Below are 24,982 nucleotides of genomic sequence, written 5' to 3' on the forward strand. Positions count from 1 at the left end.
TTCTCTTAAATAAGTCTATTTATCCCAGAATACTTGAGGCTAAATTCCACAGGACGAATAGTAAAATTCTGTACCAGTTTGCAGAATGAGACGAGCATGTGAGAGAGAACATGTAGTTATATAAACAGTCACATATAGTATTCAACTCAGTAATACACACTCATCAAGTAAATATTAAATTGCAACTGTCACCTGTACAATTACATCTATATAAATATATTTTTACTGTATAATAATAATACCAATGTATATTTTCTTCTAAATACTATATATTTTTTTTTATCTATCAATGTATTGCTCTTCTATAAATACATTGAATGAAGAGAAAAACTATATACTGTACACAGGCACATTACGATTATATTGGTAGCTGACCTCTTACACATAACATACTTTTACAAACAAAAATGGTTACCCTTAAACTTGATTCCCTTTTACATCTTTTATGAATCAATATATTTTACAGTTCTTAAATTACAGTACACTAAGGCATATTTGTGTATTCTTGCATATAGTGATGTGTGTACACTGGGCCTGATTCATTACCGATTGCAACTGCGATTACGCACGCAGACGGCCGATTATTGCGTTCTGCGCATGTGTATACATCGCAGTGCACGTGCGCGATGGTTTCACTGCAACCACATTGCGTTCACAGTGTCCAAGCAGACTCATCGCAGAGTGATTGACAGGAAGTGACCGCTTGGGGGTGTTGCCGGGGGGGTTGCTCGGCGAAACACAGTCATGCATAAATTATCCATTGCGATGGCATACGCAGCTTGAGCTCTCACTGCGTACCAGAAGATTAGCAATTTCTGAGAAAGGTCTGACCTTGTGCAATTGTGCGTAAGGCTCCGATGTTACCGATGGTTTTGCAGACTTGCAAAGTATTACGGATGTGAGTAGAGGAAAGTAGGCATCCTTATGTTGGGCTGCGACGGCATAACGATCGCAGACATTAGCATATTTTCGCAGTAAGACTGTCTGCGTAATCGCATCTTTGATTGCAGTTGCGATCCGTAATGAATTACACCCACTATAGGAAATTCAATAAAATCAGTCACCCGTTACTTTTAAACCTAATTTAAGTGTGCAAGGGATGATTCTGCTAATTGGTGAAACAGTCTACATCTCCTTAAACACTATCTTCATTGATGTTCTCTGTAGCTTGGAATATATATGTATATGGATTAGGGGTGTGCACCGGACACTTTTCGTGTTTTGTGTTTTGGTTTTGGATCTGGATCTTTCTTCGTGTTTTGGATCTGGATTGGTTTTGCCAAAACCACCCTTCCGTGTTTTGGGTTCTGGGTTTTGTGTTTTGGATCTGGATTTTTTCTTAAAAAATAAAAAAAACCCGCTAAAATCACATAAATGGGCCTTTTTTTGTTCCTACGCTATTAATAACCCCAATAACATTAATTTCCACTCATTTCCACTCTATTCTGAACACCTCACACCTCACAATATTGTTTTTAGGCCAAAAGGTTGTACCGAGGAAGCTGGATGACTATGCTAAGCGACACAAGGGGGCGGCACAAACACGTGGCCCATCTAGGAGTGGCACTGCAGTGGCAGACAGGAAGCCAATCAGCGTTATGGTGCCCATTTGCATGTAGCACGAACCCGGGAGATCCGTGCTACATGCATCTGTGTGATTGGCACAGAGCAATGACAGGTCCGTGAGACCCGTCTGTGCTGCTGTGGTAAAAAAAAAAAAAAAACCTGTGTAAAAAAAGAAAAAAATGGCGTGCACCCCCCCAAAAAAGAGCAACCAGCCCCGGGCATTAGTAACCCAGTGCTGGGTGTGCTTAAATACAGGGGACAAACGACGTAGGGGTCCCCTGTACTTAAGCACAACCAGCACCGGGCTAGTCAGAACCAGCGCTGGTTGCCAAAATACGGGGGACAAACGACGTAGGGGTCCCCTGTATTCTGCGCAACCAGCTCTGGGCTCTGATCCGGTCCTGGTTCTGGAAATATAGGGGACAAAAAATGAGTAGGGTTCCCCTGTATGTTCCAGAACCAGCACTGGACTTTTTCTAGCGGGGGGCTGATGCCACAGCCAGGGGAGCCCTTTCACCGGGCCCCCCAGCCGCAGCATCAACCCTGACCGCTAGTCAGCCCAGGCCGGGGATCCCTGGAGAGCTGGGGACCCCCCCAATAAAGGGGTCACCCTCTCCAGGGCACCCCAGGCCCAGGCTGATAGCCCGGGGCTATCCCCGCCACCCCTGGTGGCGGTGGGTGGCGGGTTGATTGTGTGGTGTGGTGTAAATAAAGAATATCAAACATTGTCTTTACAAGTAGAACTGCAAGTCCCAGCTAGCCTGCCCCGCATGCTGGTACTTGGAGAACCACAAGTACCAGCATGCAGGGCATTAAGGGCCCACTAGTACCTGTAGTTCACCTGTAAAAAAAATGTTTAAAAAAACACAGGACACACACACCGTGACAGTATAAGTTTATTAAACATACATACACACACACACATGTACACATACTCACCTATGTAACCTGTAGCATCGGTCCACTTGTCCGGTAAAGTATCCCTAGGGGACCTGTGAAAAATAACATACTCACCATCTCCTATGCGAGGTTCTGTCCTCTTCGTTCCAAAGTAGGCATCCCCGGACTTGGCAAAAAAAAAAAACGAAAACGCGATCCACGAACTTAGTACCGTTCTATAGAACGGTACTTCCCGAATGAGAGCTTAGCGGCGGGGTATCACCATGGAAACCCCGCTGCTAAGCGTTCATTGGCTGAGAGAGGTCATCTCCCGTCTCTCAGCCAATGAACGGCTCCCTCCATTGTAGTCAATGGTGGGAACCGCAGGGTAAACTTTAATAACCTTGCGGCTCCCAGCATTGACTACAATGGAGGGAGCCGTTCATTGGCTGAGAGAGACGGGAGATGGCCTCTCTCAGCCAATGAACGCTTAGCAGCGGGGTTTCCATGGTGATACCCCGCCGCTAAGCTCTCATTCGGGAAGTACCATTCTATAGAACGGTACTAAGTTCGTGGATCGCGTTTTCGTTTTTTTTTTTTTGCCAAGTCCGGGGATGCCTACTTTGGAACGAAGAGGACAGAACCTCGCATAGGAGATGGTGAGTATGTTTTTTTTCACAGGTCCCCTATGGATACTTTACCGGACAAGTGGACCGATGCTACAGGGTTACATAGGTGAGTATGTGTACATGTGTGTGTGTGTGTGTGTGTGTATGTATGTTTAATAAACTTATACTGTCACGGTGTGTGTGTCCTGTGTTTTTTTTAAACATTTTTTTACAGGTGAACTACAGGTACTAGTGGGCCCTTAATGCCCTGCATGCTGGTACTTGTGGTTCTCCAAGTACCAGCATGCGGGGCAGGCTTGCTGGGACTTGCAGTTCTACTTGTAAAGACAATGTTTGATATTCTTTATTTACACCACACCACACAATCAACCCGCCACCCACCGCCACCAGGGGTGGCGGGGATAGCCCCGGGCTATCAGCCTGGGCCTGGGGTGCCCTGGAGAGGGTGACCCCTTTATTGGGGGGGTCCCCAGCTCTCCAGGGATCCCCGGCCTGGGCTGACTAGCGGTCAGGGCTGATGCTGCGGCTGGGGGGCCCGGTGAAAGGGCTCCCCTGGCTGTGGCATCAGCCCCCCGCTAGAAAAAGTCCAGTGCTGGTTCTGGAACATACAGGGGAACCCTACTCATTTTTTTCCCCTGTATTTCCAGAACCAGGACCGGATCAGAGCCCAGAGCTGGTTGCGCAGAATACGGGGGACCCCTACGTCGTTTGTCCCCCGTATTTTGGCAACCAGCTCTGGTTCTGACTAGCCCGGTGCTGGTTGTGTTTAAGTACAGGGGACCCCTATGTCGTTTGTCCCCTGTATTTAAGCACACCCAGCACTGGGTCACTAATGCCCGGGGCTGGTTGCTCTTTTTTTGGGGGGGAGGACGCCATTTTTTTCTCTTTTTACACAGGTTTTTTTTTTTTTATTTACCACAGCAGCACAGACGGGTCTCACGGACCCGTTAGTGCTCTGTGTCAATGACACAGATGCAAGTAGCACGGATCTCCTGGTCCGTGCGTGCATCTGTGTCATTGAAATACACAGCAGCACAGACGGGTCTCACTGACCCATCTGTGCTCTGTGTCACTGTCAATCACACAGATGCATGTAGCACGGATCTCACGAGTCCGTGCTACATGCAAATGAGCACCATAATGCTGATTGGCTGAGAGCCGTGACAGACGGCTCTGTCAGCCAATCAGCACTTTGCCCATTAAAGGCAAAGGCATTTTTTTTTAAATGGCCGCTCGAGGCAAAACCTCGAGATCCGACAGCAGATCTCGAGGTTTTGCCTCGGGAGAGGGATCCGGGGCAGACAGGGAGATCCGAGCTTGGGCTCGGATCGCCCCGGATCCCCGAAGTTCGGGTGGGTTCGGTTCTCAGGGAACCGAACCCGCTCATCCCTAATATGGATATGCAGTATATTACATGCAGCTCTTGATGTTGCCCAGCTGGACAAGGCTGCTCCATCATCTAATTGGATTTCCAGCATGCACTTTGAAATACACCATTTCTGCACAGTTATCATAACTACATTAGGTTAGCATTATTGATCTGCAATTAATGATGCTGGAAGGATTTTTAGATCAGTGCTTATCTTATTTTAATTCCTCTTCCAATTACATTTATCTAGTGATATTCTATTAACATGTAAAACATAAAATGTACACAGAGACATAATGTAAATGGGAAAACGTGTCCGAATGTTGTGATGATAGGCCATGCCAAACCTCAAATCTACTACTGGCATCATAAACACTCCAACTTCTCAACCTAAATTAGGGATTAGGACTACACACCCACACATATGACATGTGTTTGTCACTATTTTTGTATTTCACTGTGCGTAGGCATTCAGGTGGCATTGTGCTAAATTTGAAATTTAAAACAACTTTCATAAAAAAATTTAGATTAAACTTTAGTAGCTCAAACCAGGGTTGGAAATAAAACAGTTTAAAAAATAAAAAATTCCAACCCTGGTTAAAAAGCATTGTAAAATGATTGATCAAGAGTTCTAATACATAGCTGTTTCACAGTACTAATATAACACGTAGGATTCCAATTTTTTTGTAATTAAAACATTATTGCAACAAAAAACAGTGTAAAGACCGGCCACCAGGTACAAGGTAAGTATGGGGCGGCGGAACAGGGAAGGGGCGGGAGGTGGGGGGGGCTAGCAGTAGTGAGAGAAGGGGGGCAAGATCGAGTATAAATGTACACATATATATATATATATATTTGCACACACATACTTACACTTACTTACACACTATATATATGCATGCACATGCACACACACATATACATATATTACAATATATCACAAAACAATTATTAAAATCTTTGGTCAGTGGCAGTGCACTTACAGAAGTAGCATTCCTTTTTCACTAGGCACTGCACTGACACTTCCTCGATTAGCTGCAGCAGCCCATCCTCGATCAGCTCAGTCACTCAGGCAAGGGCGGATTGGGAACTTAAAGTGGCCCTGGAAAAAATTCTGAGTGGCCTCATTCATATTTAAACGGTAGGTGCCCAAACACAAACATGCTAGGAAACAGTCAACTTGACAGCCATACAACACAGAGAGCATCTTTATGCCCGCCTATTGGCCCCCGACCCTCTCCATATACAGAGTTACACTGCCATCTCCTGAGCCCCGGCTTTTCTATTCTCAGTGCTGCTGCGGGCATCTGGGCCCAGAGCTGATCCAAGCTACAGCTATCTCTAGCTGATGCCTGCATGCATTGTGATGTCACAATGCATGTCACAGCCCTATATAAAGAATGCCCAGCTACTGGCAGCCATTTTGTGGTCCTACTGTACATTGATACTCTCTGAGTAGCTCCTGCTTTATTTAGGCGACTTTGGATAACGACTACTGATGTGAATTTTGGTTTATCTCTTCCAATAAGTTCTTGAACAGCAACATCTTCAAAAAAGAATCTGACTAACATCTTCAGGTAAGGACTTTATAATAAATTTTGGCCTGTCACCCTTACCCCTTCAGACATCTCCCTCCATTTTATCTGCAGTTTTTAATTTAGAAACAATGGATAAAGCTAATTATTCATCTGATATGACATTGCATGAGTTAAGATGGATACACACTTGTCCATTCCTCCGGGGATCCAACTCCAGTCCAGACTGTTGACAGAATCCTACTGGAGACCTGGATGCAGATTCAACATCCAGTATATGTTTACGCACCTCTCCAATTTACAGCAGATCTCAGACAGTAGATGCAGAGAATGAAGCTGCTATGGGGCCAAGGCCGCCTCTGAGTGTTGTTGTCACTGACCCAGCCATCTCGGCCTCCATCTATCCTCACTAACTGATTTTTTAGTGAATCATAGTCTACTTATATACCATATTATATCATAAACAATTAGGATTAAGGAGACTATAATTATTAAAAATAAGTATTTTTTCATTTATAATGCTTACTATATGCTAATTACCATTAATTTAATCCTTGTCAGCTAAGTTGGCAGATACAGTGCATCCAGAAAGTATTCACGCTTCACTTTTCCACATTTTGTTATGTTACAGCCTTATTCCAAAATGGAATAAATTAGTTTTTGTCCTCAAAATTTTACACATAATACCCCATAATGACAATGTGTAAAAAGTTTTTTTGAGATTTTTGCAAATTTAATAATAAAAACATGTACATAAGTATTCACGGCCTTTGCCAAGAAGCTCAAAATTGAGCTCAGGTGCATCCTGTTTCCACTGATCATCCTTGCAATGCTTCTACAGTTTAATTGGAGTCCACCTGTGGTAAATTCAGTTGATTGGACATGATTTTGAAAGGCATACACCTGTCTATATAAGGTCCCACACTTGACAGTGCATGTCAGACCACAAACCAAAGCATGAAGTCCAAGGAATTGTCTATAGACCTACGAGGCAGGATTGTCTCGAGGCACATATCTGGGGAAGGGTACAGAAATATATCTGCTGCTTTGAAGGTCCCAATGAGCACAGTGGCCTGAATCATCTGTAAATGGAAGAAGTTCGGAATCACCAGAACTCTTCCTAGAGTTGGCCAGCCATCTAAACTGAGCGATCGGGGGAGAAGGGCCCTAGTCAGGGAGGTGACCTAGAACCCAATGGTCACTCTGTCAGAGCTACAGCATTCCTCTGTGGAGAGAGGAGAACCTTCCAGGAGTACAACCAACTTTGCAGCAATCCACCAAACAGGCCTGTATGGTAGAGTGGCCAGACGGAAGCCACTTCTTAGTAAAAAGCACATGGCAACCAGCCTGGAGTTTGCTAAAATGCACCTGAAGGACTCTCAGACCATGAATGCCAGGCGATATGTTTGGAGGAAACCAGGCACCGCTCATCACCTGGCCAATACCATCACTACAGTGAAGCATGGTGGTGGCAGTATCATGCAGTGGGGATGTTTTTCAGTGGCAGGAACTGGGAGACTAGTCAGGATAGAGGGAAAGATGAATGCAGCAATGTACAGAGACCTCCTGGATGAAAACCTGCTCCAGAGCTCTCTTGACCTCAGACTGGGGCGACTGTTCTTTCAGCTGGACAACGACCCTAAGCACACAGCCAAGATATCAAAGGGGTGGCTTCAGGACAACTCTGTGAATGTCCTTGAGTGGCCCAGCCAGAGCCCAGACTTGAATCCAATTGAACATCTCTGGAGAGATCTGAAAATCGCTGTGCACCGAAGCTTCCCATCCAACCTGATGGAGCTGGAGAGGTGCTGCAAAGAGGAATGGGCGAAACTGGGCAAAGGTAGGTGTGCCAAGCTTGTGGCATCATATTCAAAAAGACTTGAGGCTGTAATTGCTGCCAAAAGTGCATCAACAAAGTATTGAGCAAAGGTTGTGAATACTTATGTACATGTGATTTCTTAGTTTTTTTATTAAATTTGCAAAACTCAGAAAAAAACTTTTTACACGTTGTCCTAATGGGGTATTGTGTGTAGAATTTTGAGGACAAAAATTAATTAATTTCATTTTGGAACATAACAAAAGGTGGAAAAAGTGAAGCATTGTTAATACTTTCCGGATGCACTGTACTAGATAATTTACAATCAAAATGGATAAACTGCAAATAATTTGCAGGAGGGGGCCTTCAGAAATTTTGCTATGGCGCCCCATCCCCATGGGTCTTGCTACGCCCCTGATCCCAGTGCTCATCATATAGTGCAGAGAGCATCTCAGTCACCGCCACAAGTTTAGAGACAGCTTGGTTACCACCATAAAGTATAGAGATCATTCCAGGGACTGCCAGACATTATATTGAGCATCCTAGTGACAATACAGCACAAACAGCATCCTAGTTACCACCATACAGCAAAGATTATGTATCCCATGATCACCATACAGCACTGACAGCATCCCAGTGACTGCCATAATGTACATACAGCATTGCATTGAATGTCATACAGTACATTGAGCATCAAGGTGATGCCATACAGTACATCATATGTACATACAGTAGCACCCAGACTTGTAGCTTGACCACTTCTGGATGACAAGCTCATGGAAGAGCACTCAGGCTATAGCTTGTGTCCAACAAACTGTGGAGATCAGCATGGGAGATCACCATACTTGAGTGTCTGTGCACTTGGACCCTTGTTGCCCAATTTCTGTTACATGTTGGATAAAACAAATTACATACATCTACCAGTGAAGCCTAATACCAATCCGCCCTGCTGTTTAGGTGCTCATAGTTATTCTAGTCTACATCAGTATTTTAAGTAATTGTTTCCTATAGATTAGTAAAATGGACCAGTATTTTGGTTTAAGTTATTATTATAAGGTATGTTTTCTCATAACTTGCCACTAGATAAAGTTAGTATTCTGCAGACTAGAGTACAAGATTGCCAAATTAAGTATTCATCAGTTAGATTAATCACAATTGTATTTTGATTGCAGGCAATGTAAATAGTGTGTGTTTCTGTTAGTGTGATAAAGGGATCTTCATATGTGCACTGTGTGTTTGGATGATTATGTAATATTTCCCTCACCCCATTTATGAGAGAGGAGGAGTCAATGTTAAGGAGAGGAGGTCTGGTGCCTGGGACCCACTCTGGTAATCCCCAGAGGTAAATCATACTTACCTACTCTACTGGGAGTGTCAGGAGGCTCACAAAATTTCAGGGAGCCCCCTGCACCCCCAGAAGAGAATCCACATTTCCCAGAAAAGCAGTCCCCAGGTGCATACACACCCCGGAATTTCACAGAGGCACTCACCCAGTGGCTGGAAATGTTTGGTGTCCACTGCTGGCTAACTCATGCCCGGTCATGAATGAGGGGAAGAGACAGGTGACCTCTGCTGTAGCAACGATGATGGGCAGCAGCCAACGCCAATCCCATCATCCACAAATTAGATCCACAGGCACACAGGCAGTTAGTGTGTGTTTATGTGTGTGACCCTAGGTTTAAGACACTGTCTGTGCTGCTCACCTCACATCCCTACGTTCCAGCACCTTACGCCACCAGCAGGGAGCCAAATAAGTAGTGGATCAGGAGTTAATGGGCTGATCTACTAAGCACAGTCATTGGTGGCTGGTCCCTGGGGAGGGGTCAACCACCATGAACAAAACATGTTGGCTTCAGCCATTAATATGCCAGAGCCAACTCCCGTTGGGTGGTCAGGTCACATATTTAAAAAACAGAAAAATAAATTTGAACTCAGTGGCCCCAAAACAGTCTGGCCCACTGGGAAAACTCCCTGTGTGGAATATGGTCAATCCGCCTATGCACTCAGGCCACATTCACGGAGCCAAGCTTAACTTAGTTTAGCAGGCTGTGGTGAGCAGGATGGTGTGGCCGGCGGCACTTGTCTGACGTCACATTGCATGACATCACATGGCGCGGAGGAGGCACCAGGTAACTGCGTTCATCACAGGGAGGGCTTCTGAAGCCTCCCACTGTGCCGTGAGTAATATGCACAGTGGAAGCCGCAGGTGGGCTGGCAGGCAGGGGGTTGCGGTTTCAGTGGGCAGGTCTTGAGTGGTTGGGCAGCCAGGCTGTAACAGGAAAATATTCTTATCCTGTCTCCATCAGTGCTGCAGATCGTGTGGGCCTATTTTAATGGGGGGCCTGGAGCTGCAGCTCCATCTGCCCCATTGTTAATCCGGCCCTGCACATCATATTTCTTCCACTGTAACTCTGATCAGCCAGCAGCACACATTCACACACATACACTCTTTACATTTTATACCCCAGCTATAACCTAATCCTACTGTTGGAAAGAGCAGCAGTCTGCGCTGTCTCCTCTCTGTGTACACATACCGGACACTAGGACCCAGAGTCTGCAGGGAAGTGTGACCTCCGATCTGATGTGCTACTGTACATGTACAGACTACAGCCTTCTTATTTATTGTGTAGAGTGACAAAGTGCTGTGCAGACTCACAGCACATAGCTCCACATGGTGAGATACCTGTTACAGTACCTGCAATAGCCACCACAGCATTACCTCTGGTCACTGCTATTAACCCCTGCATTACCACTGTGTTCCTGTATTACCACTGTTACTTTGTTACCTGCTGTTTACCAATAACCCAGCATCCTGTTTAAGGACTCCTTGTGTGGCCTAATTGCCACTTTCACATCCGCTGTGCTCCTATTGTGATCACCATCCCAATAGGCTGCCGCTATATCAATATCTACTACACCCAGGAGCACTTCCCCTTTCTTGATTAAACTGTCATCAGTGAGTTTTGCCCCTTACCATAAATACATTCCAACTGTTCAATTGGGACAGTCCCAATTGAAGTGCTCTGTCCCGCCATCCCGAACAGGACTGCTTTGTCACAATCAGCCCTTCACCACAGACCAACATGGCAGAGCAGCAGTGACTGGATGCTGCATGCACCTCACACTGGCAGGTACATTTGATTGGAGTGTAACAGAGTGGGATGTGGGGCATCCTAGCCCATTGTGACGTGGCCACACATCCTGTCCCAATTCACTTATTGCAAAATAAGGGATGTATGGTGCAAACATGCAAACTTTCTGCATGATCATCCTCAAATTGCATATAACATCTTTAATAATGTTCGTAGGAAACATGATCAGGACTGGATTATAGGTAGGGTGACGGGCGGTCGTCCAGGGGCCCCCACACATAGGGGGCCCCCACACACTGTCCCCGGCACCCGGCCACATACCCAGGCCCAGATCAGTGTTGCCAACTCTGAAATGGAAAACAAGCAACCTAAGTAAAAAACAAGCCTAAGCCAATCCTAAAAAGCCCAATTCATGGGGGTGTCTCTTTGTCCTCACTCTCTGTCTAAAAACTTCCTTTATTCCCCCTCTTCTCTATGCCAGGGGTGTCTTAAGAGAGGAGAGGGTCCGTGTGCACTCCCCGTGCGGGACCCCCACCTCTCTTCCCGGTGGCTGGCAGCCGACAGACGTGGCTGGCCAGCCACCGGAGCATTAGTAGACTCCGGGCACTAGAGTGTGCCCGGAGTCTACTGCGCATGCGCAGAACACCGGAAAAATGGCCACAGCGGCCATTTTCCGGTGTTCTGAGCAGCACTGACACCTGCCGTGGGACCACGAACAAGTAAGTTTAAAATAATATGGGTGCAGGGTGTGCGGTGCGAGGCCACCCTAGACCCGGGGGCACATGTGCCTCGCACACAGCGCACCCATTATAGATACGCCACTGCTCTAACCTAAATATTTTAGTGTATGCACAGCTTTATCTGCCAATATTGTTTTTCTCCCTCTACACCAGCCTCCATATTTTTACCTCCTCCCTCTTTTCATACCTCATTCCCTTGCCAGTCTTCAACATGTGTGTGCGTTTGTATGTATATATGTATATATATATATACATCCAAATAGCAGCACTCCGGGCTGAAATAACTTGGTACACTGAGACCTTCTTAGAGCAATGTTTCAGCGTCTTTATTAGCGCTTTTGTCAAGCCAACATCAGGAAGTCGATGACGAAACGCGTTGGGTGTGGTTTGGCGTTGCTTCCCTACACTGATCCAGTGGCCGACGGAGATCCCGGAAATGTTCGGGTGATACTCTGGCTTTATAATATTTTTTTGTCTTCAATACTTGCTGTGGTACTTGACCGCTGATTGTGGTACGCATATTTGTCAAATGATCTTTATGTCCGCTGTCTGCAATAAATTTTCCACGGTTTTATGTACCAAGTGGCGCCCCTTCTTTCTAACTCTCAATTTCATATATATATATATATATATATATACACATTTGCACATATATGTGTGTATGTATATATATATATATATATATATATATATACTGTATAAATGCGTGTGTGTGTATGTATATATATATATATATAATATACACACATGCAACTTGCCCCCACATATTTGTTGCCCAGGGGCCCCCAAGGACCTTAATCCGGTCCTGAACATGATGGTAAATGTGTTTTGTTTATTCTCCTATATATAACCTATACAGGTAAGAGCCCATTTCATGCTAGCTTTAATAAGAAGTCAGCAGGTGTGTAATGGATGTTTGGTAGGCGGATGCTGCTAGTATTGATTTTGGGTCATTTTCCACATGTATGCAATAATCACATCTTCAGCTGAAGATTAATTTACATATATTTATTATTGTGCAAATAATTGACATAACTGTAGACTGGAAGGAAATTATACAGTGTTCACCATTAGTACTGTAACAGATAAAGGTCAGCAGCTGTATATTAATGAGGGAAAATTATTGAGGAGAGTCGCATTCTAGACAATGTAAAGCACATTATCTTTGGACATCATTACAGTGACGTCCCATGCCTGCCAGCAATTCCTTGCATCAGCATCCATCCTTAGAGTCCTGTATCTGTGGTTGCTGCGGGAAGCAGTTGAGATGCCGGCCGTCTAAATACGGACGCCGGAATCCCGTCGCCCGGCAAAATGCCGATGCCGATATCCGAAGGGGATGAGGATACCGGCGTCAGCATCCCGAACCGCTGGACTGCCAAAAGTCCAGGGCTGGGTAAGAATGAGCTGCTCCCCGGGGACGGGGGGGGGTTAGGTTTAGGCGCACCCCAGCGGGAAATTAGGGTTAGGCACCCCCCCAGGAGTGTTAGGGTGCGGGGAGTGGGGGTTAGGGTTAGGCACCACCGGGGGGAGGTTAGGGTTAGGCACCCTCCCGGGACACTTAGTTTTAGGGTGCAGGGAAGGTGGGTTAGGGTTAGGCACCACCGGGGGGGGAGGTTAGGGTTAGGCACCCCCCAGAGAGACTTAGGTTTAGGGTGCAGGGAGGGAGGGTTAGGGTTAGGCACCACCGGGGTGGAGGTTAGGGTTAGGCACCCCACAGGGAGACTTAGGTTTAGGGTGCAGGGAGGGAGGGTTAGGGTTAGGCACCACCGGGGGGGAGGTCAGGGATAGGCACCCCCCCCGGGAGACTTAGGTTTAGGGTGCAGGGAGAGAGGGTTAGGGTTAGGCACCACCACGGGAGGTTAGAATTAGGCACCACAAAGGGAGGGTTAGGGGGGGAGAGGGGAGAGGTAGGGGACTTCGGGATCCGTTTCATAGCTATTCCCATCCACCAACACTGAAGCTTTGGTTCATCTATTTTTTTCTTCTTTTGGCTGTTTTCATCTTCAATTTATAGGCAATATACTGTGGAGTTCACAGATCCCCATGTGATCTAATACTCTGAGATATGGATTATACATCATCTTAGAATGAATAGGACTTGGCTTTAAAAAGGGTCAAAGAAATGCTGATGCAGGACCTTTCTCTCTTCCCCCACTGACACTTTATCATGACATTCAGGAAGGCTGCTCAGAAAACAACAAAGGAAAGGCCTTCAATTATATGTTCAAGATCTCTTAGAGGACCTGCCAGGGTATTCTCCAGGAAAGAGCTACTGTGATGTTTTTCACTTTCTCATATTTCAGTGTTTGCAAGCACCATGTGTTATAGGGATGACATAAAAAACAATATATCGCAATCTATCTTGTTACTGTCAGTGTCAGGTATATACTGTACTGTATTACTGCACAGCTGACAGTCTGTGTATCTTTCTATATTGAAATCTGTCATTTCTAGATCCCCCGTCAATACTCAGTGGTCAGCCCAATAATGATCGGCAAAGGGCAATTTCAGATCCACACTGTGGGTAAAATGTTGCACAGATAACAGTTTTGGTACGTAAGCATAAGCTTTCTGTACATTATGGGTTTCACATTTCTGCATTATTCTAGTGCGAGCAGTGAAGAGAAGGCACTGTCAGCATTTGTTTGGTGCTTGATTACTAAAAACCTTGCAATATAAAGTAAGAATGATTTTCCTATCTTCCATGTTTTGTAAATAACGTGGCTAAACCATATGCTATGAGGATTGCTCGCTGATCATGTAATGAGAGCAGACAAGCTTGAAAACCTTATTAGACATACAAAGTAGCTTCTCAGACAAATACTTACATTTGCTAAATATATTTCCCATTCTTTCACTTCAAGCCTGAAGATGTTAAGGAAACAACCAAAGAAAATGATGCAATGTTAAAATCATTTTAATAAGGGTTGTGATCATTCTCCTTGGGTTTCTATTGACTGCATTTCTCTCATTATTCCCGTCTACTGTGTAAGGCGCATTAACTTCAACTGTTCCCCATCGATTCTGAGTGGCCCTTCTTAATCATAACACTGCAGCAACCCATCTGACAATTGACGGCATCACCGCAGAGAAATCTACACAATTGTCATTTGAGTAGGGAGTGCAGGAGCAGCAAGGAGTTATTAGCCCCATGAATATATTTAGAAAATAGTGCAAGAACTGTGTATACAGCTTATAGGCACAGCAGGATACATTTGTGAAGACGATATTTAAATTGTGTAATCATGGAACATTTGTAGACATGAAGACTTTGCTTTAGTTGAATAATGACTTATAGCTAAGCGGAAAGATGGAAGGAGAGCAGTGCATTGCCAACCTGTACAGAGAGGCTACTGTATATGTAAATAGTTTCCCTATTGAGATGATAAATTATAAATGGCAAAACCATGACCAAAGTAAAAATTTACTAAACTCCGTGCAATATGACACAAAGAAAGATATGTGGGCTTATTTCTTGTGTGGTAACCAATAGGAACCTTCAGATAGCTACCTTAGTTGTCTAACTCATACCAGATCGATGAAAAACAAGGCCTAATTGATTGCTATGAGTCAATGAACATCCAGTGGAAAAATCCCCAAGCTGTGTTTTGGACAGTAACATCTGTCTACTTTTGTATGCAATCAAACAAGATCTATGATGAGCGCATGGACCCATATTCTAAAGTTTACTAGAACTAGTATGCCACAAAAATGACAACTGCTTGTTAGTACAGCTTACATGACGTGGGGCATATCTGGATATAGTATACAACTGTACATATTTTTAATGGTCTAAAAATATAAAGGCACATGTTGCATTTGGATTCATTTAGAATTTATTGGAAAAGTCCAGAATTTTTCCAGCTCTGAGCTAATTTACCTGGCTAGAAAGTTTTTCAGCAACTCGCAAAATTATGAACACCATAAAGTATGTGCAGTCATCACCACTGATATCATTCACATGTTTTTCCTGCAAAACAAAATACATTTTTGGATAAGTATAGTCTGACACAGGGTTAAGCAACCTGTGGTACAAAAATGAGACTATTAGGGAGCCATGGCAGTTTGGTTCCACATTTGTAAGACTCTATGATCTCACTTTTAGCACACTTAAAGTTGCACCAACATACAGTCACCTATTTTCCCAACTATAGTTACAAAAAATAAGAATGCTTTATAGAAGTTTCCATCTAATTCTAGTGCCTAGCTCTCGTTTTCACATTTTTAGATATAGATATGTATTGTCTAAGACAAGAAGTACCATGACTCCTTTTGTGCGGTCTATGGTCACCCTAATGAGAGTCATTGACCATCCTGTTAGAGATTTTACTCTATAGTCCCTCATCTTATCAAGTCAGCAAGTACACAATACATGAGAAGGTGGCGTAGCAATGCGTCACTGTGCATGACTGGCCTTCTGACACACTGGACCATTGCAATGAACAGGACATACCTCCTCAACAACCTACAAGATGGGACCAAGTTGTGCCGATTGGGATGTAAATAGAGAACCCTCTAATTGTGGCTGTCAGCCTTATCCAGACTCCAGCCTATCTGTCTGACAGCCACAAACTAATTGGTATCATACTCATGCCTTTTCTCTTATGTACTAACTTGTTCTAACCCTCTAATATTTATAACAGTTTGTGACCCTGGTGCAAAATATCAGTGAGGGGTTCTTTTTATTACCCCATCACTCATTATGCCCATCTTACAAATATGACCACACACATACTTTGCTCACGGATGTTTCATATGCATTTATCTGTTCCTATGTTTGTCCCCCCTTATGTATTATCTGCCACCCACATGCCCTTGTCCCTTGTCTATTTCTACCATGCCTGCTCCCTTGACTTTTGCCTATTCTCCTCATGCCTGTCCTAAGTTTGAGTAACAAATAGGTAACATATAGCAGGTCACAGCTGTGACATTATGATGGCTTTGCAGTTGGCTAGTTTTTAGATAAACCTTAATGAGCTGTTTATGAACCCTGCTGTATGAAATACTGAGTTGGTTTACACTTGCACCACATGTATTTAAATGAGAACATTTGGTGACTTCAGGTTTCAGAACCTTGAAGGAATATAATTAGCATTACAATGCATTATCCAGCTCTGTCACATTGATAGCTGCCACTGTCAGACAACAATATCAAGAAATTTCCAGCTCTCCTTGGATCACAGAGCCCTTGCAGATGACAGATTGTGAATGCAGATTTTAACCATGCTGTACATAATTCAATCAGAGCCATTTCAGGCAGTCTTTCCCATCCCTAAGGATTTGTTTCTCCTGCTTTCTAATCCTTTTCTGTAATTATTGGTGAGGTTAAGTGATCTCTTCTATGAAGAAAAAAATAAAACATATTACTGAGCCTTACAGTATTCTTCTGTTCATAAAGATTATTTACAGGCAGCATTAAGGGCAACCACAAAATATATAAAAATGTTATGCTATAGAAAAACATTGTGTTACCACTGTTTATAGACATAGGGTCACAGTTTTAGTATTCTGTAGATAACCCGGGACCCTTTAGTAGGACTGAAGTGAATAGGAAACATGGAGGTTAGATGATAGTCTCACTCATGAGTCTACACAGGTGAATTTGTACCAATGACGTGCGGTGATGTCAATTGCTGGGGAGGCACACATGTATAAAACACAGTTTTTATAGCAAAACTCTGGAGCTTGACAGGGAGTAGTATAGCGGAGGGTGTATGACAGGGGAGGCAGTGCCTACCCTGACTGCAAGTCCCTGATAGACAATAGCACACAGCACACGGAAACCAATACAAGATCAGCAGAATAGTTTACCCGTTTAACCTGAAGTAAACCAGAGAGCGCTGAGTTGTCAGAATACAGGTAACTTGCATGCACTGTCCAAATGGTAGCAGCCAGCGTTACTGACGTAGAGCAGTTTCCATGGAGATGATACAAGTAGTGTTACACAGCAGCAGACGGAATGAGCCGCAGATGCACATGCCGGCTTGGTAAAGGAGCAGCAAGAGGGCAAGTCTGTATGCAGCGTGGGTCCTTCTGAGGAAACTACAGGTAGAAGTCCAAGGTCTTCTTAAAATCGGAATTTGCGATTCCAAACAGACAGGTATACTGTATGCAGTACCGCACCAACTGACAGAACCCATATGGGTTCCTGCACTACAGCCATGATTGGCTAAGAATGTACTAAAAAGAATGAGACCCTAAGTCCTTAATTTATCATAATGGGACGTGACTCCTTCCCCTTTCATCCAAATATATATAAAAAGTGATCATACCGTACTCATGTTAAAGTGTTAGGGTCCCTCCTATAATGGTATCTTTAACTGGGAAGTGTCATCACCAGTGTGTAGTTGTCCAATGATAGTGCTCACCCTCGTGAAACATGGAATACAGTAACAAAAGGATGGGTGTACCCCAACTCACAGTTTGAAATAGGTTTGTATGTTCATAAAGGTATCTTTGTTTAGAGTCCTATTCTCCTCCGTTGCCCTATATTTCTTCCTCGTATCCCAATAAGGTCAGGGGAGAAACAGAGACTCTCCGTCATAAAGTGATCCAACAACTTTATTAAACACTTAAACATAAAAATTACTCAGTGACCGATGGGCAAAAGGCAGATGTAAACAAAAACAATAACCTGAAGTGGGTGATAGGTCCGGACTAGTTCCACCTGTGGAAGGGCACAGAGTTACATTTGGACTTTGGCATCAGTGACCTGCGGCGGACTAGTTCCGACCTATCACCCACTTCAGGTAATTGTTTTTGTTTACATCTGCCTCATGTGTAAACTAGCGTTTCTGCATGGTTACCGGGCCATTTATCGATGATGAATAGGCTCCGTAGTCTTCAGGAATTGATATTTCTTAAATAGAATAATATGTGATGAAAACCAAAGCAAGCAAATTGTTTTGTTATCCTGGCCATTCTGACTATTCAAAAGGAAATTTTTAAAATGTTTAAGCTAGTTGTCTCAATTTAATTTAAAATACTCTGTTCTTTTTGAAATACAGAACATAATAATGCATATTTAGTACACACAGAAGCTGATCCTAATATATTTCATCTGAGAAACCAGATTTGCTACTATGTATTCGATAATAGAATAAAATAGACAATAGAGATGAGTGAAACTGTGGCACTTTATGCAAATCCAATTTCATAGTAGAAAAGGCTATTTCACTGTAGTAGTGTTTTGGGAATCGGTATGTAATGCCGGCTGTTGGGATGCCTCCTGTCAATATACCGACAGTGGCATCCCGATGGTTGGTATCCCGACAGGGGTCGGGTAAGTATATCTACCCACTTCCTTCTCCCCCTAACCCTCCCTTGTAGCCTGACCCTAACCCTCCACACCCTGCACCGTAACCCTCCCCGTTAGTGCCTAAACCTAAGTCTCCCCCCCTTTGTGCCTTAACCTGACCCTCTCCCCTTAGTATTTAACCCTAACCCCACCCCCTTCCCCCAGTGGTGCCTAACCCTCCTCCCACATGTGTCATACAATTTACAGTCTGTAAATAGTGCTTAAGACGATGGCAGTCAATCAATTATCTTCTGTTGTTGGGGTTTAAATGGAGAAACATTTTAATTTCATGCAAATGTGGAATTAGGCAAAATGTTTCTGTGGAACAGATTATCGATCTATCTATCTATCTATCTATCTATCTATCTATCTATCTATCTATCTATCTCTCTCTCAACCATGGAGTTTGCGTATATCTCCGAATCAGGCCCTATGTTTCATCTGTCTCTCTGCCAGGCTGTCACCAACTTTCTTCTCCCCTCTCAGATCTCTGTCCTCTATCTTCTCATGTCTTTTCCCTTTTCTTTCTCTCTCTCAATGTTACTACTGTGTCTCTCATACAGACTTTCCTTATTCCATCCTGACTTCATTTGTGCTTTATCAGACCATTTACTTCTCTCCTGTGAGAGATTGGTGTAGTTATTAGTGTATCATTAGCATGAAAATATTGTGGTATGGAAGGCCGGGACCACCAATAGATACAGTTAGTACAGTTCTCTATTGAGTTGAGAAGTCTGTAGCACACTTATTTTATACCAGAATTGCACTATGGCCTCTTACTTATTGATTTTGCGATATGAAAGAGCAATGTAGTCACCCTTGTCATGATCCTTGCATGTACAGTATATATGGGCCTACTTTGGTTTGGGGAACCTAGAAGAAGCATCTGTAAGCTGTACTCCACTGTGAACTCTAAGCAAATGGCTCCTGTGAAATACCATATATAATACCATATAGTAAGTGTTGGTTCTTGGAGATGCAGCAATTAAAATAAACAATAATGTATCAAAAGTAAACTTATCAAAATTGTTTAAAGTGTATACAGCAGTTCTATTTAAACACAGCTTTAAGGAGTGTATCTAATTTACAGTTACAGTATTGCACAGAAATTCCATGTTTAACGTATTGCTTGTTAAATAAATTATATTCCATTCTAATGACTTATTAGTATTCACTATGTTACAAAACAGCAAAACAAGCTGTATTAGCACTCATTAGTCGTCATTTAAGTAATGAAGTAAAATATACTTAGTTATGCATGACACGTAATGGTCTCCTTAAAAATACATTTATGTTTTCTAATTTTCTATACCTGTTTAATATTTCTAATCATATAGCTATTATAATATGTGTTCTAGGGCTATTTTGTATTAGGATTCACTAGATAAGATCCTAGCATTTTTTTCCATATTAGCATATGGTTTGAAATAATGATTCTATTATAATCAAGTCTGTTGTGTGATATTTTTTTTTTTATAGTAGAAATAAAGACAGTGGGAAATGATTGGTTTCTATTATAGTAAATGGGTTGGTTCATTATTTCTCAGTTGTTCTATGATTTAAAATGAATATATTGTCTTATTTCTTTCTCCAGGTTAACAGGTTTTCATCTCCCAGCCCCAATCGTGAGCAGTGGAAACCTCCTAACACTTTGGTTGGTGTCAGACTATGCAGTCAGCGCTCAAGGCTTTCGCTCCACCTATGAAGGTCAGTCCTGCTAACCCCTTGTGGCTACATGCAATTCAGATAAAATGAAATATTGATTTTAACTGAGGCGTTTAGATTAAATCATTATTAATTTAAAATGCATTCAGTTTTTCATTTATTAAAATTAATCTCCAGCAATCATGGTCTTCAGCAAGTGCCATTGTTTCACTGTTGGCGTTCTTAATCACTTCTCCAATTTTTCCCCTATTTAATGCAATGCAGGACAGACATTTCTCACAAGGACTTATAATTTATGGTTTTGCCATTTCATATATATATAAGACAGCACTGTATTTAGAGTAACTGTGTACGGCTCAATGTTTTTCTCCAGTTATCATTAAGGACAAGGAGCTATGTTTAGAGTTTTGGTTTAGCACGATCCTCCGCCATTCAAAATGATCATCCAACATTAGCAGAACGAACAGGTGTATCAGACATCTGGTGTACATTACAATGAATTATTGTTATTATTTTTGAGCGAATTAATTGTGCTGCAAGCCATCTTTTTCTCAGTGCTGTTTTAATTAACATATTTGCCTGTTGATAGAACTCTACATCTGTTAATAAGCTATGAAAGTTCCAGTGTCAGATCCACATTGCAGGACCTTCCATGCCTGGACCGGTGACTGCAGTACTGTATTTTTAGCATCACCAGCTACCTTGATTAAATAATATTTTGCACATATCCTTATATCTAGACATGCAAAATATATACTAGACCCCATAGTTTAATAACTATATAGATCATATGTACAGTTAGTGAAATTTTCACTTAGGCAGAAGCAGGAAGGTCAGAGAAAATATTGTGGAGCAGCTGTCTCTGAATGGCAAATGAAGTGGCTTATTGCTGTTGATCAATCTGCCCCAAAATTGAACAAGCTACAATCTGCAGTAGGCTTTGTTTGTTTATTTTAAATATGCATCACAGATATCCACTGTCAATCAAACATAGGAAAAGTTTGCAGACTGATCCAGATTTAAAACAACTCAGCACAACAGCATTTTATAGAATTAACTCTTGCCATGCAGTTCCCAGACTCTAAATAATAGATAGATAGATAGATAGATAGATAGATAGATAGATAGATATTTGTGTGTGTGTGCAAGGCCGTAACTAAGGATGTGTAAGCAATGCCATCACCCAGGGTGCAGAGCCTTGGGGACGGCACCATCCCTGCCCCAACAGGCCCCTGCATTTGGTTATCACATTACCTAATGCCCTTTCATTCATGGGCATATCTATAATGGGTGCAGGGTGTGTGGTGCACATAGGCCTGCACCGCACACCCTGCACCCATATTATCTAATACTTACCTCTCTGAGGTCCCACGTCTCAGCTCTGCACGGAAAGCTGCAAAATGGCCGCCGTGGCGATTTTCCGGTGTTTGCGCATGCGCAGTGAGGAAATAGCTGGGAGAATGGCGGTCGCACCATTTCCCCGACAACCTGCGCACTCTAGTGCCCAGAGTCTACTGATGCTGCGGTTCGGTGGTCAGACGTCCGTCTGCTGGGAGAGAGGAGGAGGCCTGGGTAGGGGAATAAAAACGGGCCCACTCCTCTCTTAATACGCCCCTGCTTTCATTATTTTTAAAATAATAATAGGGTTGACAATGAAAGACACAGGCACCTCAGAAATGGCCGCCTTAGATACTTTTAGGCTAGGTATGACATCTTTGCTTCACTTCTAATGCATCTAATTTAAGCAAACTAAAAAATCCCTTTAGTTAATGGTGTCTTGTTCAGGTTATTTCAGTTTGTAAACATAGTTTTATATAATCTCTCTATACAGGCAATAAGCAGGTGTACTGGTACGTGACTGCAATATGCCTAACCTGTTGTATTGTGGAGGAATATGACACATTGGGGTATATTTATTGAAGCTTCTAAAAATAAAAAATGGGAAACACCACATCTTTTAATTTTTAGAAACTTTAGTAAATCTACCTCATGGAGTGGTTTTGGAGGATGCAGGGGAATTATGCTACCATGGATGGGTACAGGATGCCGGTGCTTGGGATCCCGGTGGTTAGAATCCCGACGCCGGATTTCCGACAGGGTTAGAAAACCGACCCTTGTTGGTCAGTATTATAACCCTCCCCCTCTCCCTACCCTAACCCTCACTCCCTGGTGTCTGACCCTAACCCCCCCTAGTGCCTAAACCTAACCTCCCCCTCCCCTAAACCTAACCTCTCCCTTAGTGCCTAACCCTAACCCTCCCCCTAGTGCCTATCCCTAACCCCTAACCCTAAGGCTAACACTCCCCCCAACCCCACTACTTACCTTCGAGATTCCGGTGGTTAGGATGCTGGTGCCGGATTCCTGACAAGAGTAGGGATTCCGGCACCGGATATTGACAGCATCCCTGCTACCAGAAGGGTGGCTGTGAAGTCCGGCTAAACTCCAAAAGCAGACCCAATAATATCCAAGTTTTTGTAAACTAGAAAAATTATTGAAGGGCAGTGCGAGCTAAAATGACAGCATCTTGTATTAAACAGTAAATTATATTAGTAACTTGCAGTTTTCTGGACTTTTCTGAAGATTGGGACCATTTGTATTATTACCATTTGTTTCTATGAACCTCTGAATTATTGAAAAGAAAGCTTTTGAAATATGCTCCAAGAAACCCTAGATAAGATCTCAGGCCTGAAAACTTGTGCTCAGCTACAAACTTCACGTACAATTTCAAGTATCTAACGAGACATTGGAAAGTACATTAGTGAAAAGACATCATGTTCATCATGAATCTTCTTTGACTGACAATTTTTCCTGTTGTAATATTTCAGTACTACAGTATGTTACAATGCTTGATAATACTTTCTTTTAGACTTAGTGTCTTTAAGTGCAAGCTTTCTGCACTCTGTCAGAGGTCAGGTAGCGCTCATTCACGTTTTTCTCCTTATCAGGTCAAGCTGTACTACTGACTCCCTTAGCTTACGAAAAGGGCTTAACAAGAAGAGTAGTCTTTTGAAAGTTTGTATTAAAATGTTTAATTTGTAATAATTTTGCAAGCAAAAACTGCACAACACACTTTAATTTAATTATATTTAATTGTAATATTTACTACATTATTAATGTCTTCTTCTCATATTGTACCTTGAACAGTTAAAGATTTGATGTAGATCATGTTTCATTTTGGCCAGTAAATCATCAAATAGGAACGAAACCATTTCTCTATTTCTGCATAAAATGATCTATAGGTTATTTTTGCTTTGCCTAATATTCTCATATACGGTACCTTTTATTGTCACCTATGAAATATCCCAACAGTGCAAATCAGGCCCGGTTCTAGACCTTGTGATGCTCAGGGTGAAAGTTTCCTTTAACGTACCCCCAAATAAAAAAACCTAAAGAGGACTCTCTCTTGCACACTCCGAAGACGCATGTGCTCCTGAAAAGGGGGCGTGGTTTTATGACACGCCCCCTGTTCATCACTCTATGGAGCGTGCACTACGAAAAGGTAGAGGGTGACAGGGAGAGGGTGGCAGGGAGAGGCAATGGGTGACAGGAGAGAGGCAGACAGGGAGAGGCAGTGGGTGACTGGGTAGTCAGTGGGTGACAGGAAGATGCAGAGGGTGACAGCAAAGAGCAGAGGGAGACAGCTGAAGGCAGAGGGAGACAGCGGAAGGTAGAGGGTGAAAGTTGAAGGTAGAGGGAGACAGACGGAGAGGCAGTGGGTAACAGCGTAAAACAGTGGGTGACAGCAGGAGGCAGTGGGTGACAGGGAGGAAGTGGCAAGGAGAGGCAATGGGTGACAGGGGAGAGGTAGACAGGGAGAGGCAGTGGGTGACAGGGAGGAAGTGGCAGGGAGAGGCAATGGGTGACAGGAGAGAGGTAGACAGGGAGAGGCAGTGGGTGACTGCGTAGTCAGTGGGTGACAGGGAGAGATAGTGGGTGACAGGAAGAGGCAGGTGGTGACAGCATAAGGCAGAGGAAGACAGAAATAGAATAGGCAAAGGGTAAGAGGGGAAGGCAGAGGGTAGCAGGGAGTGGTTATCACGTTACACTATTTCAGCCTTAGACTACCTGTATCTCTCCAGCTGATGTGAGACTGGCAGAGTCCCTACATATTTTGCTGCCCTCACCTCTCCTCCCCAGCAGTAACAGCAGCTCTTACCTTCTGCTGTGTGGCTGCTGCTGCTGCTACCGCTCCATTCGCTCAGTCCAGACTCCAGCCTCTCCAGCACATCCTCTATCCTGTGCAGGCTGCAGCAGATAGGAAGAGATAGTTCAGGCTGAGGTGCACGTGGCTTGTGGGAAAGTGGAGCTGCTTCCTGAGTCCTGCTGTGCTGTTGCAGCACAGTTTGTATGTATGGCGGTGGCAGCAAGCGACAGCGGGTGGGCGCCATCAA

At 43.5% G+C, this 24,982-nt stretch overlaps 1 protein-coding gene across 1 annotated transcript in view; it reads left to right on the forward strand.

Annotated features, from left to right (window-relative positions):
• The window catches only part of CSMD2 (CUB and Sushi multiple domains 2), a 1,115,355-nt gene that overhangs the window by 301,856 nt on the left and 788,517 nt on the right, over nt 1-24,982 (forward strand). The window contains exon 3 of the mRNA XM_088462676.1: nt 20,521-20,633. Coding sequence (XP_088318802.1) covers nt 20,521-20,633 — 113 coding nt within the window. The remainder of the gene's footprint in view (nt 1-20,520; nt 20,634-24,982) is intronic.

The sequence above is a fragment of the Taudactylus pleione genome, unplaced genomic scaffold (genome assembly GCF_031769625.1).
Source record: "Taudactylus pleione unplaced genomic scaffold, aTauple2 ptg000007l, whole genome shotgun sequence".
Classification (NCBI taxonomy): Eukaryota; Metazoa; Chordata; class Amphibia; order Anura; family Myobatrachidae; genus Taudactylus; species Taudactylus pleione.